The following is an 18,524-nucleotide window of genomic DNA, read 5'->3' as shown; positions in this document are numbered from 1 at the left end:
CCCTGCACAGCGGGGAGTCTGCTTCGCCCTCTGACCCTCCCCCCTCTCATGTGCTCTCTCTCTCATTCTCGCTCTCTCAAATAAATAAATAAAATCTTTAAAAATAAATAAATAAATAGTGTGGGTCAAAGCCAAGACCTAGACTCAACCCCCAGACATCATCCTAAGAAGCACAAGTGAGAACACGCTGACAAGGAGAAGGGGACTGGACTCAGAAGCAGAGTGCCTAGACAGGGGGCCTTCACCCTCGCTCTGTCATTGAAGCCTGCTGGATCCAGCTACCAACTCCTCAGGGTGTGTGGCTTCTCAGGTCAGAGGCTCAGGCCAGCAGATCCAGAACTTTCTTGCTTCAAGAACCATTAAGCCTGAAAACTGTGCATTGGGCTTCATCCCGATGCATCAAGGATGTTCCATGGGCCAAGAATTTAAAACGGAATGGAACAAACTAGTCTCCCAGGGAAAGATGAATAGGTACTCTCGGTTACATTCTTTTTTTTCCCTTGTTTTTTAGTATTTTCTGATCTTCCACTCAGTGAACTTCAGCATGTCTGCTAATGGGACCCTCTTCTCTACAACAGAATTTGACTTTGAAGCAGGACACAAAAGGTAGGCTTTGCCAATGACCTTGCTTGAAGTACCGTCTATCTGAGGGTCAAGGAGCAGGCATGGTGCAGCCTGTGGGCCGCGAGCGAGGCCCCGAGCGGTTTGCTGCCTTCCTGCTGAGTTCAGAGGGTAGTGAGCCCCCCAGAAGGAAGAGGAACTAAGGCAATTATCTGGAAGGCCTCCTTCCCCGTCCCAAATCTTCATCTCCACATAATAAGAATGGAGGGATGGGAGAAGTGTCCCCAGGAATCTGGAGAATCGCCTCAGGTGCCTTTCTGGCGAGGGAGAGGCAGCTGTCAGAGCCGCTTGCTAACATCAGAGCAGCAGCGGGGAGGCGAGCAGGTGGCTGAGGAAAGAGGTGAGGAGAGACCAAGGTTTGAGGATAAAAACACACAGGGTGACCTTGGCTGCTCACCTCACCAGGCTAGTTCCTCAATCCCTGGGAGCCTTGGTCTCCTCACATGGGCGTAATGCATGTCCGCAGGGTTACTGTGAGGAAGGACAGAGACAGGGTGTGCAACACGGCGGACGTGAGCAGCCCCTGGGGGAGATGGTGGCCAGGAATAGCAACTATAGGGAGAGAGAGAAGGGGAGGGGTGGGTTTGCAGAGACGAGGAAGGAAGGGTCTACACGGCAGCTCCGACTTGGCGCGTGCATCTGAAGGAGGGTGGCCAGAAAGGGGCAGACCCTTCCCTCCCTCCTCCCAGCCCATTTCCCCCCCTTCCTTTTGGAGGTAGAGTCAGCAAAGCCTGAGCCCCTCACTCGGGGCGGGGGGTTTCCCCGACAGTTTCCATCTGGTTGCAGGGGTGAGAGACAGCCAAGGGCTTGAAGCCTCCACCACGCTCCATGTGAACATTGTGAATGTCAACGACGAAATACCTCGCTTTACCAGGTAGGCCTGCGGGCGAGCCGGGCTCCTTGGGCCGCAGCCGCCATCTCTCCTGGGTGGCCCGGCTTTCTCAGACGCATTTAATACAACGCAGAGGGATGCCCTTTGCCCTGGCCCGGAGGAGAGCCAAGAGGCCTGAGATCTTCAGCGTCCTTTCTCTGAGCCTCCGGGCGTCCCTCCGCCACCAGCTTCACTCCCCTTTCCCCTGCACCAGGGGATGGTGGGTACGGGGCGGGGGTGGGGGGGTGGGGAGTGGGTAGCGGGGCTGGACACGACGCCCCTGGTGCGGGGCTGGCCGCTGGGCCTGTGTAGAAGGTAAATACGCTGTTATAATAGAGGTACTGCTATAATAGAGTGTTCAGCATGAATAATAGCAAAACCCTAGGGCATGCACCATTAGTCAAGCCTCTCTAAAGCCCACTCTCTCTCAGATTGGTGTGCTCTCTGACGGAGGAGAGGTCTCTTTCGATGATGCCTAAGAGGCCTGCCTGCTGCGGGGTGTTCTAGATTTCTTTCTGCCATGGTGGGTCCAGAAAAGAGAGGTGGTTGTGTCTGGCAACTCCTACATCCAGCGGAGGTGAGGTAGCCTGTGGGAATGGGCCTGGCACAGGCCCAGGCACAAAGAGCAGAGCCAAGCCTGTTATAGATCGGGATTTCGGAGGGGAAGATGAGATTCTGAGCTGGCAAACGACCCTGCAAACAGCCCGACTTCCTGGTTACTAGACTCCCCCTGCCCCAGCTGCTGAGGTGGGCTCAGGAGCCAGCCAGAGCCAACCAGCAAAATCACCTGCCTGGTAAGCGATAGTAACTGCTTTCGTGGCTGTGAATAAATCCAGCTCAGGAGACTCCACCGACAGAAAGCCCCGGGGCCCCAGAACCACGTCGAATGCTTGCAAAATTCACAGGCTAAGCTGGCACCGTTTGGCAAAACCCAGCACAGCTGTGAAACTTCCGGATGTGCACGGTCTCCAGCCCAGTGGCTGGGTGTCCACGTGGAGGGAGGAACAGCAGGTACACTCCCACACCACGCTTCCCAGCGAGCCCCGTGGCCAGGCGAAGCTCGGAAGGATGGTGCAATGCACTTCTGCTGACCGGTTCCTCCAGGAACCCGGCACGGGCAGTTTATAAATAGCTGGGACATCCCAGCCTGGATTCAGACTCAAGTATTCGCCAGCACAGCCATGCAGACTCATCAGTAACCCGCAGGGGTAGGCGACAGCCGCGTGCGAGCCGGTGTGGTCTGCCATGTCGCTCGCACATTCCAGTCTGTGAGGTGGAGAAGCAGGCTAACGGGGTTGCCAAGGGGGAAATAAGTTCTCCCAAGGGGCAGACCACCTGGTTTGGATGACGTCTTCCAAAAGAAAGCAGTTGGCCTCCACAAAAAGAGAACATGGCCTTGGCTGGTTGCTGGGGCCCCCAGAGATAGGTCTGGAGCTCTGGTTCTCCTGTTTGGTTTGAGAAATGATCCCGTTAGGCTCCATGCCAGAGAGATGGTCTCTGTGACCGTTTAACCAGTTCATAACAAGTCATTGGGCTTTATGTCAAGCAGGGACCCATGGATGTTGGCAGGGATGGGTCTGCAAGAGCCTGTCCCTGGAAGCACTGGGGCAGAGGGGCTGCCCTGACTTCATCCAGATTAGAGTCGACCTCGTCCCTCAGCCACCACAGTTAGTAAGAGTCTGCACGGTTTCAAAGTAGGTACTGACTTTAAGGGCTTTCATGGTTCCCTCGAGCCATGATCCTTCTTTTCCTTCCAAATCAGTGTCAGGACGAACCATAAATTCTTTAATTCAGAATTAATGCAGTTAAACCCTCAGACTGATTCAGCTATACTGAGTTTGAGGGTGAAGCAAAGTTGCAGAATGTGGAAACAACTCTTCTATCTTTACTAGTTGGTAAAGTCCTACAATTTATACGACCAAAGCGAGTGCTATTTCTGTTGTTGAGAGCTCACCATTTTATCCCTGGGTGGTGGCAAACATCTGAATGCTTTGTGGACTCCCGATGTGTACTTGAGGATTCTGCTATTATTACGGTCGAGCACCTTATTATAAAAATACTTGACTTATATTTACTCTCTACGTAGCAAGCACAGTGCTTGCTGGTTTGGCAGGGCACTTTACCTTAGACTTGAGCAGTCTGTCTCCCACTGCCTGTTTCTTTTGTATTTACCCGCCATCCTTTTCAACCTGGTGCCTTGCAATGAATGCACACACACTTTTATGCACCTACTGCATACTCATCCGTAACACTGAAGCCATCCTCTGGGATTCATGCCCTTCCCCATGAATGTGGCCCCTGGCCCTTGACTCCCCCTTACCTGGGCCCTGGTAATCCGGTGTTATGGGGGGGCAGTAGGGAAGAGGTGTAGCGGGGGATGGGGATGTAAGTGATATCAGAGCTTGACCCTGTCGGGTGGCTGCAGGGCCCCTGGCTGAATAGATCTTAACTGTGGGCTGAGGGTCACACCTTTATGTTGAAGGGTATTTTATACACACTTGGGTCTTGGGTCCCCAGACCAAATAAACCAAAGATTTTTTTGCTTTCTGCCAGGATCAATATCAGGTAAGCCAAGGAGAGAATGGTATACCCGAGGAGCTACGCACTCACCAATAGCCTGACTGGTCCCCTTCATAGATACCTGATTTCCTGTGCACCCGGGGCAGGGGGGCAGATAAGCCTGCAGAATGGGGTGCCTTAAGCAGTGCACTGTGGACATTGCTTGTGGTGGGCGCTGACCCCTGCACTGTAGGGGGTGTAGCTGCATCCCTGGGCTCTACCCCCTAAAGACCAGTAGCAGCCCCTGTCTCCACTTGTGACAAACAACAAAATCACCCCCAGCTGAGAAGCACTTTCTTGGAAGAAGGGGATTCTCCACCCAAGGTGTCCTCTGTCCTATGACAGCCTGGGTATCTGTGGTTGTCACCTCTGGTGATTCCTTATAGGAGCTCTTCTCAAACTTTAAAGTGCATACAAATCCCTTGGTCATCTTGGGGAAACGCAGATCTCGATTCGGCAGTCTGGAGCTGGCCTGAGTTCTGCATTCAGACCCAGAACCTCCAGGGGGCCTGTGAAACATGGCGGGACCACACTCAGAGTAGCTTGGCTAAGGGGTGAAGTATAGCAATCTCTTTGTTTGAAGTTAACGGAACCCATTCAAAGTAACCAAAGAAAAAAATAGAATATGTTAGAAACAGAGGCTCTCACATAACGGACGCAAGGGCTTGAGTCTAGCTCTGGGAGCTGGTGCTACGTCCCTCTCTCCTCCGGGTCTGGGTTTGGTTCCTGCCACCTCTGCCTCCTGCTTTGTCTATTCCTGCCCCTCGGTGGGCTGCAGCCCAGATTCACCGAGAAAGCGGTCAGGCAAGTAAGTGGATCAATGGGCAGCCTCAGTGAGGACCTGGGTGGGGAGAGGCACAGAGCACTGGGGTGGCCTCTTGGCCTGAACAAGATTAGTGTCCCCCCAATAGAACGCACTGACAGGAAGTCACCTCAGGAATGGGGGGCAGACCCACGCCCCAGGCAGGAGCCCCGGTGAGCGAGGGCCTGGTTGCAGCCTTTCGCTGCCTGTCTCTGTCTGCTGTTAGCTGGATGTCCCCTCTCCCCCTCCTTTCTCTTCCCTCTGGTCCCCTCTACCCTGTGAGGAGGATGAGACAGAACTGCAGAAAGATTCTGAGCTCACAAAACGAATGTGATCATTTAGACCTGAGATAGAATGTTCCCCTCTTAAGGAAGGGGAAATCCAAGCTTAGGAAACTGGTAAATCAGAGGGTGATGATTTTCCCCACTGAAATGATTTTCCCTCAGCAGAAGGATTTCCTGCAGGGTTATTCTAAACAATAAGCCTCCCTTGGTGCATGCAAAATTACTCATTTTTACCCAAGTTGTGTGGTTAAAACTCCGAACCTCTCTGCCTTGTTATCAGCCTGTTCCCAAAGCAGTGAAGGCCTGAGGAGGTTGGGTAAGTTGGTGATTTGGGGTTCTCTTGGGCATCCTTGGAGGGCAGCGACCTTGACTTCTCTGTTCAGAGAGCTGACCTTGTGATAAATGCAACTCAGGAGGGTGTACAAGTTCTCTGCGTAAATTCTGCTTCCGCAGGCAAGACAGAACAAAACTAAAAAGACAACGAAGAAATAAAACGTATTTATAGTTTATTACCATAGTGTCTGATGGCAGCCGGGGGATGGGAGCCAGGAAACTGTGTCCAGATGGATTTTTTTATAAAGATTTTATTTATTTACTTGACACAGAGAGAGAGAGAGAGAGCGCGCGCACAAGAAGGGGGAGGAGCAGAGGGAGAGGGAGAAGCAGGCTCTCCTCTGAGCAGGGAGCCCGATGTGGGGCTTGATCCCAGGATCCCGGGACCATGACCTGAGCTGAAGGCAGTTGCCCAACGGACTGAGCCATCCAGGTGCCCCTGTCCAGATGGATTTTTAAAATCACTCAGGGAGCTTTTGCACAAGAACTGGAGAGGGAGAGAAGATGGCTGGATAGGCCGAGTATCCTGATGGTCAGAGATGTGAACACCCAGGCCGATCTGAATCGGCGTCAGGCGTGTGCGGAGTCAGAGCCGAGGCCACTGTACATGGTGGCATCCGCAGGGACGTGATCTTTGGAAACACAAAAGCCGGTTCCCCCCTCCTTTCAGCTGCTGACTGCTTTCTTGGAGCGTGTGGATGCAACTTCAGAAGCTCAGTGCTATATTTAGCACTAACCAAAATACCCACCTCGCCGACTCCACCCTCCCGTGCCCCTGAAAATGAGCTGTGTCTGCTGTATTTCTGCTCCAGCCCAGCGCGAGTGTACACGATTTCCGAGGAGCTGGTTTCAGGCACCATTGTGGCCAACATCACAGCGGAGGACCCCGATGATAAAGGTTTTACCGGCTTCCTCCTCTACAGCATCACGACCCCTAACCGCTATTTCGTGATCAACCAGTGTAAGTCACACAACACACACACACACACACACACACACACACACACACACTTCCGTGCATCCTTTAATTCAGCCATTTGGATTCTTTCACAAATATTTTTATCTGTCTTCTCTTCTGGGGCATGCCTTTCTGTCTGGAGTATCATAACTTGCTAGGGTAATAGGTGCATTAAACGCAGCTGACTTAGGGCTCGGGGAAACTGGACAGGGTCCCAAGGTGATAAACTATATATCACTCCTTCACCTTTGAAGCAGGTGGCTATCTAACAACGGATGAGTTCACTATCCTGAGTGTACCTGGAAGTCTTCCAAAAAGAGGATCCAGACCAGCACTGTCCAAAAATAAATAGGGCGGGAGCCACGTATGTAATTTTAAAGTCTAGTAGCCACATTTTTAAAAAGTAACAAGAAACAGGTGAAAATAACTTCAATAAGGCATCTTAGTTATCCCAACACGTCCAAAATATTGTCATGAACATGTAACCAATATCTTAAAGTTATTAATGATGTATTTGATGTTACCATTTATTGTACCAAGTCTTTGAAGTTTGCTGTGTATTTTTTATTTACCACACATCTCAATTTGGATCGGCCACATTGCAAGTGCTGAATAGCCACGTGTGGCTAGAGGTTACCATACTGGACTACATCAATCTAGAGCAATCTCCTGGGCTGCTGGGAGTTATCTTCCCATCTAAGTATGTTGGTGCAAGAAGGAGAGTTTCCCCCTCCTAGAACACCCATCTTTTATTGGGGTCTTAGCATATACCAGGTGCTATACTAAGTGATCTGCATGTATTCCATTTTAAATACCCAGCACAACAACCCAGCGAACTATTGTAATCCACACTTTATAGATGAGGGAACTAAGGCTTAGAGAGAGACTTGGACAGGGTAAATGACTTGTCCAAGACCTCACAGCCTGTGGGTGTGAAGCAGATTGAAACCAAAGACTACGACCCCAGAGACCACTCCTAGGTGATACCACCTTGTAAGTTCCTATCACATCCTTCTGAAGGACTTCACTTTACATGATGACTTTGTGGAGGCCAGCATCGGACAATCCCAGAAAAACAATGTGTTATTTGCCCCATTGGCTTTATGGCAAAGGATGCCTGGTCCCAGGAGAGGCAGGCTAAGGCAATAATTGTGCTCTATCTCTGAGCACTTGCTAGTGTCCTGTCATCAAGGACCTCACTCAGCTAATGGTGTAAGGATGGACAACCATGGTTTAGAATTCTGTTCACTCTAGTATTGCAAATGTAACTTTTAAGAAATGCAGTGGTTTTTTGGAACAACTTTATTAAGACTCTGGTTGCAAGCAACAGAAATGAAGGCAAGCCAAACCAGGCAAGAGAGAAAAAAAAAATAAGCCAGTCCTCACACCAGAATGATCTTTCCAATTGCCTCCAAGTCTCCAAAGGGTTGTGTTCTCACCTTTGCCTTTTTAGTGACCGGTACGATCCAAGTGGCCCACAGGCTAGACCGAGACGCAGGTGAATTAAGACAAAATCCCTCCATTTCTCTGGAAGTTCTGGTGAAGGACAGACCCTCGGGGGGTCAAGAGAATCGCATGCAGATAACCTTCATCGTAGAGGACATTAATGACAACCCAGCCATGTGCACCAAGACCACCTTCAGGTATATTCACGTGCAGGGTGCCCCGCTCCTCAGTGCTCGGTGGGCCTTGACTTTTTGGCTTCTCTGGCAGGAACCGAAGAATCGTGAGCATCCAGGACATGCTTCAATAACCGAAGCCCACCTGAGCTGTCCGATTTCGGAGACTGGTTTTCCTTTCTTGCTCCTTTTCGCTTTCCTCTCTTCATTTTCTTCCCTTTTCCTTGTTTCCCTTCTGCACTTTCGTACTCTGGCAAAAAATACATAATATTTATTTTTATTTTGCTCTCTCCTATAGCATGTTCATCTTTGTTCATGAAACGTACCACGGAGACCCTCTGGGTACTGTGCCTTTTCTTTCTTTATTGCCACTGGTGGCAAGATGGTGCTGTTAGTTAGCATTATAATAGAGACTTGAGACTTAAGATTAGTAGCCGGGAGCTCCCCAAGAAACATGCCACCAGTAATAGGAATAAATCACACCACGTATTTACTTAAAACAAAACAAAACATCTAATTCACCTTACACAACTTCATTGCCGGGAAACCAAAGGCAACCGAAAGGGGAAAAAAATGCAGAAACAAGTTGTTTTGTACATTTTGACCTATTCTTCGTGTCACAGCCTCTTCAGTGTTAACTTAAAGTCCCTCGTGATTCTGTGTTAATACGCCTCTTGGCGAACAGCACTCTCTACTAGCTCTTTTGTCTAAATGCCACACGGGTCGTTCCCAGGGTTGGTTTCATCTCTGTGGCTTCCTACTTGCTAGTCTCCAGTTTCTCGGGACCGTGAAGGTGGCTTCTTGTTGGTGGGAGGGCACCTCCACAGTGACACTGGCTGAGAGCGTGCCTGCATTTGGAACAAGGCTCAAGACCAGAGCTGGTCCCCCTTTCAGGTGTCCCCATGGAGAGAGTCTTCCTCTGAGGTCGCCTTTGACAGGTTCTGCAAGGTCACCTTTAAGCTCTAGGTGACTTTGGACACAGAGCTAATCCATAGTAGCTGCAAAGGACCCTAGGACAAGGAACAAGGATTGTTGAGGGTTAGCAATAGAACTATAAATTCCTTTATTATGCTTATGAGTGTCTCCCTGTTTTCTCAATTGGCGTTCCCCAGCACGAAGCTAAAAATCAGTGTGGCCTGGAGTCAGATAGCAAAACAGTTAAACCTGTTTGGATGGGCCCTATTTGCCCCTTCAGATCCAGCTTCCAGATTTCCCCACCCTGCTCCGTGCCCTAGGAGTATGGATATGACCTATATGGATATCAATTGGCTCCCTTGCCCTGCAGCTTCTGGTTGGCCAATGGGAAGCTCTAGAATGAAGGGGAGAGTCAAGTCAGGGTATTTACCCCACTGGCTCCCTGCCTGTGGGCTGGAGAAGTCCCTCCACCTCCGGAAGTTCCCAGATTGCACGTGGCAATCTCTGTTCTAGCTTCAGGAACTGCTCCTTCCACTAGACTAACTGTACTGATTACTGAAGGTAACTCTAAACAGTGTTCAAGTTCCACTTCTGGGGTTTTCCAACACGCAGGCATCCTGTGAAAGCCAGGATCTGAAGAGGGGCAACAAAAGGGCCCCTTCCTCTGCAGCCTCAGGAGATGGAAATCTTTATTCCAGAAACCCAGCCTCATTTGCAAACTTCAGGGGCTGGGAAACCTGACCCGGTATCGCCTGCCACCAATCCTTACCACCTTCCCCATTTCCACCATGCCGGAGCACACAGGTGGGTCCAAACCAAACAGAACAGGACTGGTGGTGCCACCAGCTCTGACAACATGCGTCCCTGAATATTTATTCCTTCTTCAGGGCTTTTGGCGTGGTCCCTGCCGGGGACTTTGGGAGAGCAGGTGGAAGAGAGGGAGAGGGTGCCAGCACCCAGTGGGTTGGAGGCAGGTGGCTGCGTGCCCGGCCCCCTGCTGCCCTCGTGGGTCGCAGGGGTCCTGCAGGCTCTCCGGCCAGCCTGGAGATGGAAGCAGCCCTTAGCATGGGGGCCCCTGCAGCTTTCCCAGGCTGGTGATGAATGAGCCCGGGGCCTGAGCGAGGCATCAAAGGCACCGTGACAGCCCCCATTCTGGTTGTAAATTGTCCTGGGCTTGGCTGAAAGCGCTTGGCAAGCTGTTTGTGAGCCAGAGGCGGAGAAGGTCAGTCGGCTCAGACTGCGGCTGGGCCAGTCACCTTTGTGCGGGGAGGGAACGTGGTCAGATGGCTGGGAGCAAGGGCAGCCGGCCTTTCAGGCAGGCCTTGATGAATGAGGGGGAGTGGTTTTCTAAGTCATGCGTTTGGGGGAAAAATACCAAGCCTCAGGGAGGGAAAAATGAAAAGAGCACGCTAGGCAGCCCCGAGAGGCGGAGAGCATGCAACGTCTGGCTGCAGGACGCGGGATTCTTTGGATGATGCAACACTCTGGCTTCCACAGAGTCGGAATCAAGGTCTGGGTCCCCAAAATGTCTGTGGGCCTGGAGATTCATTGTTGGGACTTACAGTCAAATTTCCTAACATGGACAATAGAGAAGCCTGCCTGCCTGCACCAGCTTTCTGGGACAGGTCTCGAAACCACTCTGAACCACTCTTTCTTCACCTGTGAAATGGGGACAAGAATCCAGAGCCCTTGAAGATGAGGGAATCAGAGGTAGTGCTTCTAAAGTACTTGTTCTGATACAGCATGTCGTTGGTGTTTAATAAGTGATATCTATTCTAAGTACTTATGAATGAAACCACGACATTGTATAGTCAAGACAGGAATGGAAATGTTTGGACCCCAGTCCCAATGAAGCAGAGGCTGTCTCTGCCAAGGAGGCACCTGTCAGGGAAAACACTTTCCAGGAAGCAAGTCCAGTTATTCTCAGCAGCCCAAGACCCTCCTTCCTGTCAGGCATTGCTCTGCCTTCGCTGAGCCCAGAGCCCACGTTAGCTGCCATGAAGAGATGATGTGGGATATAGAAGGGAGCGGAGTTTGGCTGCAGAGAGAGGTGATAGTGTAGAGGATTAGGGAACTTAACACATGCTAGTCTGGTGTTCTGAGTACAGGACACCAAGACGGGATTAAATGTGTGAGACTTTTATCAGGGGACACTGCTGGGGGAGAAAATGGGGTGAGCTAGACAAGGCTGGGAGAGTCATTAGACCACAGCACAACTCTGACCTCAGCAAAGGGAAGAGGGAAGGAGGGTGGACAGAAATGTTCTAGCCTGCTGTGTAGGCTCTGGAAGGTTTGGCTAGGGCATCGAGGAGTCCTAGTGCCAGAGTCCGCGGTCATTGGACGGGAATGAGCCTCCCTTAGTATCTCTGCGACTCGCAGTCGCAGGTACATGGACTCACTGCATATGAAGCAATGGATTTCAGAGCACAGCAGCATAGGGTCTGTGTTCGGGTATGTTCCTTGGTTGAGGGTCTTCCAGACGTGTTCTCATGGCAGCCACGATGTATTTTTGCAAGAGAGAAATGATTGAGGTAGACAGCAAAAACCAAACCAAACCACACACCAGCCACAAATTCCTCTCTCTGCACCCACACCCCTTTACAATGGGATTCTGCCATTCCTCCCATCAAGAGATGGGTTCCTCTTTCTACTCCTTGGATCTGGACCTGACCGTGTCGGTTGCTTTGGCCACTGGAACATTCACAAATGGGATGCAGCTGAGGCTCAAATGATATGTGTGCATTGGGACTTGCCCTCTTTTGCTACTTTTGGGAACCTGAGATGTCCACGCGAAGAGCCTGGACCCATCTCGTGGAGGGTTACTGACGACAGGAAGCAGACACCTACTGCCCTCCCGCCATGAGACATGTGACCGAGGCCATCCTAGACCAGCCAGCCCAAGCCAGATGGCCAGACAACAGAGATGGGCCAAGCCAGAAAAGAGCCCAGAGAACTCATGGATAGTCCTGAGTATTGCAAGAAATAACAAGGGGCTCCTTTTAAGCCACTACATTTTGGGCTGGTTTATTATGAAGCAAAAGCTAACTGACATGATTTATGTCTAGATTATAGATGGAAAACCTGAAACCTGGAGACACAGTAAAGTCCCTGAATGAACTGAAGCCTAAAGGTGTTAATCACGCTTCCTCGGGGCCTCCCACACCGAGCGCGGCTGGACCAGATGGCTCCGAGTGTGCGGGCAGCTTTCCTCATTTGTGCTACTGGAGTCACCCGAGATTGGGACCCCCGAATTCAACCCTTGATAAAGCTCCCTTGGGTGAATGGCACTAACATGTTAGGGGGCCCTTTTATGACATCAAAGTCCATTAGAACACAAGTGGCAGAAATTCTGAGTTTCAAAGTGTGGGAGGTGAGGAGTGCAGGCACCCAGCGATTTTCCCTAACAAGGTCATAAGCCCCGGGCAGGCAGGGCAGAATTCCGGATTTCTCTTACATTCTTCACGGCTGTGTTAGCCTCCCAAGTCACCATTCCCTCATTCAACGGACGTTAGCAAGTGTGCCAAGAACAGAGCAAAGATTTCTGTCCTCGTGGAGCTTCCATTGCAGGGGGGGAAGCAGGAGATAAACAGGTTAAATAAGTAACTGTGTAGTAGATGGGAAAAGGGTAAGTGCTAAGAATTTAAAATAAAGGGGGGCAGCCGGAGAGGGACCAAGGGGAGGGAACGGCTGACCTTGAGAGAAGGGCACCAGGGTGGCCTCCGGAGAAGGCGACATTGGTGAAAGTGAAAGAGCAAGCTGGGTGGGCATTTGTGGGGAGAGCATTGCACAGTTGGGGATGGCCTGAGGCCAGACTTCCGGGAGCACCAGGGGAGGGTTCTAGGAGCACCGGGAAGTGCGGTGGCGGGAGCCGACAGGGAGCATTGCAGCAGGAGAGGAGTTCGGACAGGTAAGGCGAGGCAGGGTGCGCACATCACGAAGAGCCCCCTCGATCAAAGTGAGGACTTTGAGTGAAATAGAAGCCATTTGGGATTTAGGAGCAGAAGAGTGGCGTGACCTGACAATGTTTTAACAGGATCCCTCTGGTTGCAGTGTTAAGAAGAGTCTGAAAGGAGGCAAGGGCAGAGCAGGGAACCCATTAGGCGGTGACTGCAGTCACCTCGGACTAGCTTTGAACTGAAATTAAAGCAGAGGTGTCTAGCCTAGGGCCTATGTCAGGAGAAACACTCAATCACCGTTTGTCGGGGGAAATATTGAATCGTGTCTTTTCCGCAGCATTATGGTGCCTGAAAGAGAGGCCAAGGGGACGTTGCTTCTGGACCTGAACAAGTTCTGCTTTGATGATGACAGCAAAGCACCAAACAACCAATTCAACTTCACCACGCCATCTGGAGTGGGGAGCAGCGGCAGATTTTCACAGGATCCAGCAGGCTCTGGGAAAATCGTGGTCAGTTAATGGTCATTGCATCACTGAAAGGGCATCGGGGAAGCTGGTGTAACATGCATAGAGCTTTTGCTGCCCCGTAGAGGGAAATTTCCAGGGTAACTCCCTCTCAAAGCGACTGTAACTGACAAACATAATAGTGACTCTGTTTTCCCCATGTGCTCTTTATTTTACCCAAGTTCCGGGAATCATTTGTTATGCATAGTTGTGCCTGGGTGCTAAGGACTGGATTCTTTCCTGCAAAGCTTGCAGTTGGCGTGCCTGTTCCGCGTGCCCCTCATGGTCATGTTAGTGCCCGCTGGGCTCAAGTGCTTTTGTTTACCCGAGGGCTCATCTCTGGCCCAGAGAGGTGTTAAGTGAGAGAAAGGTAGTCCAGCGCCCCGGCTGTGGAACCACTAGAGACCCAGCGGAGAATGAGGGGGTGCCAGTGTATAGCTGCCCCCCTCCACAGCAGCTCTACAGGGGCAAACAAGCAGAATTGGAAGACATGAAAGGCAGGTCCCAAAGAGCTGTGGAGACCTTTACCTACAGGGTTCCCAATGGAGGGTGATGGGGAAGGAGGAGAGGGAAGTGAAAGGGCAGAGGGGTCAGGGAGTGGGGGGTCTCAGAGTGGGGGGCCTGGGAGTGGGGGGTCAGGGAGTGGGGGGTCTCAGGGTGGGGGGCCTAGGAGTGGGGGGTCAGGGAGTGGGGAGCCTGGGAGTGGGGGGTCAGGCAGTGGGGGGTCTGGGAGTGGGGGGTCTCAGGGTGGGGGGCCTAGGAGTGGGGGGTCAGGGAGTGGGGAGCCTGGGAGTGGGGGGTCAGGGAGTGGGGGGTCTGGGAGTGGGGGGCCTGGGAGTGGGGGGTCAGGGAGTGGGGGTCTCAGAGTGGGGGGCCTGGGAGTGGGGGGTCAGGGAGTGGGGGGTCTCAGGGTGGGGGGCCTAGGAGTGGGGGGTCAGGGAGTGGGGTGTGGGGGGAGGTCTTTGCATCAGGGATAGAGAGCCTCGGGGAGAACCAGCAGCCCAGTAGGCATTCTCTCCCCACGTCCCATCCCAAGCCCTTCTTCGACCCGCAAGAAAGTCTTACCAATTTATGCACACATGTCAGCTAAAAAATAATTTCTATTTCTTCCGTTTAGGAAATTAATACGTCTTCACTGTAGAATGTAGAAAACACAGAACAGCATTCTCAGTAGTGAGAACCACTATTAACATTGTGATGTGTTACCCACTTGTCTTCTTTCCTATGCACACATTTTTATGAATATGCCATACATATATGCATAAATCTTTTAAATGATGGAAATATCCCTGCCTATAGGATTCTATATCGTGCTTCTCTTCAAGTAACCTGAAGTCTTGAGCTTATGCTGTTGGGCACTAGTGCTTGATGAACGTTTTCAACATTGATTCTCCCGATAAATTCTCTTGAATAAATTCTCTAGCAGTGGGCAAAGGTATGGATGTAACCCGTTAAAGCTCCTCTTACAGCAAAATGCTTTGCAGAGAAGGTTTTGCAATTTATATATCCACTAACAGTACATGAAAATGTCTCTGTCAGTTTAATTAAAAGGACTGTTTATTCTGTGTGATATGATATGATATGATATGATATGATATCTCTGTTTTAACCTAGTTGATTGGTGACCTGGATTATGAAAATTCAAGTAATCTAGCAGCCGGCAATAAGTACACCATGATAATCCAGGTGCAGGATGTTGCCCCTCCTTACTATAAAAGCAAGTATCATTTTGATTTATTTCATGAAGCATCTTCTTTGAGTAGCAACAGCTAAACTGTGCTAGGCAGCACTTGGTATTGGGCTAGGCATTTGTGTTCAAAAGGAGACTTCAAAAACCCGAACACTTGGGAATCAGCCCAGGCTCCTCCTGTCCTTTGCCAGGCACTTTTGATCTGTCTCTGAGTCCTTGCTTCTGTGTCACCTAAAATCTCAAGGATCTGCTGCCCCCACCCCCCGCCCCGGCCCCTCCTGGAGTAGTGCTCAACGCAGAACCTCCCCTTTCCTGGCTCAATTACAATACTAAGAGTCTTTTAAGGATCCTTCTGTCTGGCTTTTGTCTTGCCCCTTTCCAGTGCACCCTCCACATTCTGACAGTGATTTTCAGGAAATGCAAATAGCATTATATTACTTCTTCACTGAAAGACCTCCAAGTGTCTCCCCATAGCTGTCAAGTTCAAGTTCAAACTCTGGCTTAGCACACAAGGACTTTCATCTCTGGCCCCTGCCTAACTCTCTGGCATCAGCTCTGGTTGCCCATCTCTAAGCTTCCCTTTTTCCAAACTGTAGTTTCCCTGAGACAGTCATGCAGTTCTCTACCTCGCACATGCCCAGAACCACCCCACCCCCCTGCACCCCCCGCTCCACCCTGGCCCGTTTGTTTGAACCCTAAGTATCCCTAGGAGCCAGCTTCTTGCCCTTCCTCCAGCATCCACAGGGACCCGTACACATGTTCAGCCAAAGGCAATTAACTACTCTAAGTAAGCATCGTTTTTTGTTTTTTAAAGATTTTATTTATTTATCTGACAGAGAGAGACACAGCGAGAGAGGGAACACAAGCAGGGGGAGGGGGAGAGGGAGAAGCAGGCTTCCCGCCGAGCAGGGAGCCCGATGCGGGGCTCGATCCCAGGACCCCGGGATCACGACCTGAGCCGAAGGCAGCCGCTTCACGACTGAGCCCCCCGGGCGCCCTTCTAAGTAAGCATCGTGAAGGCAGGACTCACTAGGTATTCTTCACCTTGTCTTTCCCTCCATTTTGCACAGAGCCTGGGACACGGCGGGTGCTTTAAAAATGGTGAATAAACACATGTGTGAGAGGGGGGTGTTGCAATTTAATTTTTTTTTTTCTATCTCTGCTTTCAGACAACATCCACATTTATATCTGCACAAAGCCCGAAAATGAGTTTCCTCTTGCCTTTGACAGGCCGTCCTACGTATTTGAGGTGTCAGAATTAAGGCCAGGTAAGGAGCTGACAGGACACAGATCCCAGGGCTCCTGATGGACTCCTTCATTCCACGGAGCAGAAACCGCCTTCCGCTCAGGGGCCCTGAGTGGTGTTGTGCACGGCAACTCACAGCTCATTCGTGTTTATTTCATCTCTTATTTCTTTTTAAATTGTCCTCACTGCTGAGGAGCTCTTCAGGTGAAACCTGGATTTTGGAAAACTGTTGTTTAAGCTGCGTTTCTCTGAAGCCCTGATTGCTTCTTTGTCTGCGTGCCTGATTCCGCTCATCTTCCCTTTTTGTGGCCTAAGTTTTCCCTCGGTCTCCACTGTGATTTTTATCCCGCTCGCGCAGACAATGGAAATTTAAAAATAGAGAACAGATTTCCCATTTGTAGATTTCCTTCGTTTAAAAACAAAATGAAGACGTTTTCTCGCCCATAGCGGGATTCCCTGGAGGCCTCTTTTGTGCCCTCTGTTCACATCTCGATTTCTGTGGGTTCTTCCCCTCTTTCAGCTTCAGCTTCTCCCCAACTCCCCTGACTTCAAGGTGGGACCCTTAACTCTAGTATAATCCCATTCAGCCCCACTTTTGATCCTTAACTCATGGATACTTCCTCTTCTTATTTAGCCAACCAACCAACCAACCCAAACACTCCCTCTAAAAGGATCTCTCCATATTAGTTTCTGTCTTGAGAATGGTCTCCATTTCCTGGCGTTAAGTTTTAAACAAAGGGCAAAAAGGTTCTGAAAGAGAATGCTTTTAATTCCTTATGCCTCATCCAGTGAATAACAAATGCAGCAGGCATTTTAAGAATAAGCAAGCTTCTTATTCTTCACAGATCTTATTATGATTATTGATCACCTACTGTGGGTCAAGCACTTGGCTCTGGAGCTATACAGTTAGTTAAATGAGAGGTTTCTGCCCTTGAGGAGTGCAATGTATGAGAAAGAGCCACAGAACAAGCCAGCCAGAACTCCAGCAGCCCCACCAACAAGCTTTGTAAAATAAGCAAAATAGAGCAGTCTTTAAAATTCTATACTCTAGGGACGCCTGGGTGGCTTGGTCGGTTAAGTGTCTGCCTTTGGCTCAGGTCATGATCCCAGGGTCCTGGGAACGCCTTACTCTATGGCTTGGATCATAGGGCCAGTTACCTGGTACAGGCTCATTAGCATAATTTGATTTTAATAGACTTGAAGACATAAAACATACAGTGTATGAACAGCAAAGAGACCTCCAAAAGTCTTTCTGCCCATGGTGATGGGAATGTGTGCTCCTGGAGTCTCCCCTCCCGCACCCCGCCCCTTCAAAGCAGGACTAATCTCAGGTACTTTATCCTTCCAGCTCGAACCCGGGTGGGACTAGTGCATGCCACCGATAAAGACTTCCCCCAGAGCAGCATCATGTACTCCATCTCCATGGGAGGAGCCAGCCTCCAGTACCCAAACATATTTTGGATCAATCCCCAGACAGGAGAACTCCAGCTGGTGACGAAAGCAGACTACGAAACAACCCCCATCTATATTCTCAGAATCCAGGCCACCAACGTCGAGGACAGCAGCTCAGTCACTGTGAGTGGGGCCGTGGGTGTGTTCACACCAGCCCAACCGGTTGACTTAGGATCTTTCTGGCACCTTCCAGGTGTGGCTGTAGCAATAAGGAATCTTAACGGGGCCCATCCCGCAGATGTAAGGGGAAATGACTAGTGTCCAGGACGGCACACTTGGACACAGCTAGCAGAGCCTAGGAAATAAAGATTGGCATCTGTAGGCCCAAGTTTGTGGGTGGCTGGGAGGTGTGCCAAGATTGATGACCACTCTGCACAGCCGGCTTCCCCCTGTTACCCTTTAGATCTCCCTTCACTTTGGCAGTGGGCTAGCAGTGAGATGCATGCTTCCAGAAGTGTGGTGTGGTTTCGTCGCTATGCGTAGTTTTGCCATGTTCCTACCCCTCCCGAATCATATCAGATAGGGTAGACCTTCATATGATGTGGCTTGACCCAGGGTTATGCTGCTTTTCAACCGTGGTGTTGCGCATCTGGTTAAATGTAGACGCTGAGTCGGCACGTCTAAGCGGGCCTTGGAATCTGCATTTCTAACACACTTCCAAGTGGTGCTGATGCAGCTGGTCTGAGGCCACACTTTGAGTAACAAGGGTTTAATAGGGTTGTGCTGTCCATGGTTATGATTATCTGGAGATAATACGATGGCCACAAAGACGGAA

The 18,524-nt window shown here is 50.6% G+C and overlaps 1 protein-coding gene across 15 annotated transcripts in view; it reads left to right on the top strand.

Moving 5' to 3' along the window:
• Window positions 1-18,524, top strand: part of CDHR3 (cadherin related family member 3) — a 63,164-nt gene that overhangs the window by 27,715 nt on the left and 16,925 nt on the right. For 12 of the 15 annotated variants that reach the window (XR_003516636.2, XR_003516635.2, XM_027574895.2 and 9 more), the window contains 8 exons: window positions 512-606; window positions 1,391-1,495; window positions 6,283-6,431; window positions 7,882-8,071; window positions 13,196-13,367; window positions 14,976-15,078; window positions 16,221-16,319; window positions 17,646-17,872. Coding sequence is in view for 13 of the 15 variants with exons in the window: in XM_027574895.2 (XP_027430696.2) it covers window positions 512-606; window positions 1,391-1,495; window positions 6,283-6,431; window positions 7,882-8,071; window positions 13,196-13,367; window positions 14,976-15,078; window positions 16,221-16,319; window positions 17,646-17,872 (1,140 nt within the window). In the remaining 2 variants the exon portion in view is untranslated. The remainder of the gene's footprint in view (window positions 1-511; window positions 607-1,390; window positions 1,496-6,282; window positions 6,432-7,881; window positions 8,072-13,195; window positions 13,368-14,975; window positions 15,079-16,220; window positions 16,320-17,645; window positions 17,873-18,524) is intronic. The other 3 variants (XM_027574905.2, XM_027574906.2, XM_027574896.2) reach the window with 2 other exon arrangements.

Source organism: Zalophus californianus, chromosome 12 (assembly GCF_009762305.2).
Source record: "Zalophus californianus isolate mZalCal1 chromosome 12, mZalCal1.pri.v2, whole genome shotgun sequence".
NCBI classification, from domain to species: domain Eukaryota; kingdom Metazoa; phylum Chordata; class Mammalia; order Carnivora; family Otariidae; genus Zalophus; species Zalophus californianus.
This window is presented reverse-complemented; position numbering and strand designations above follow the sequence as displayed.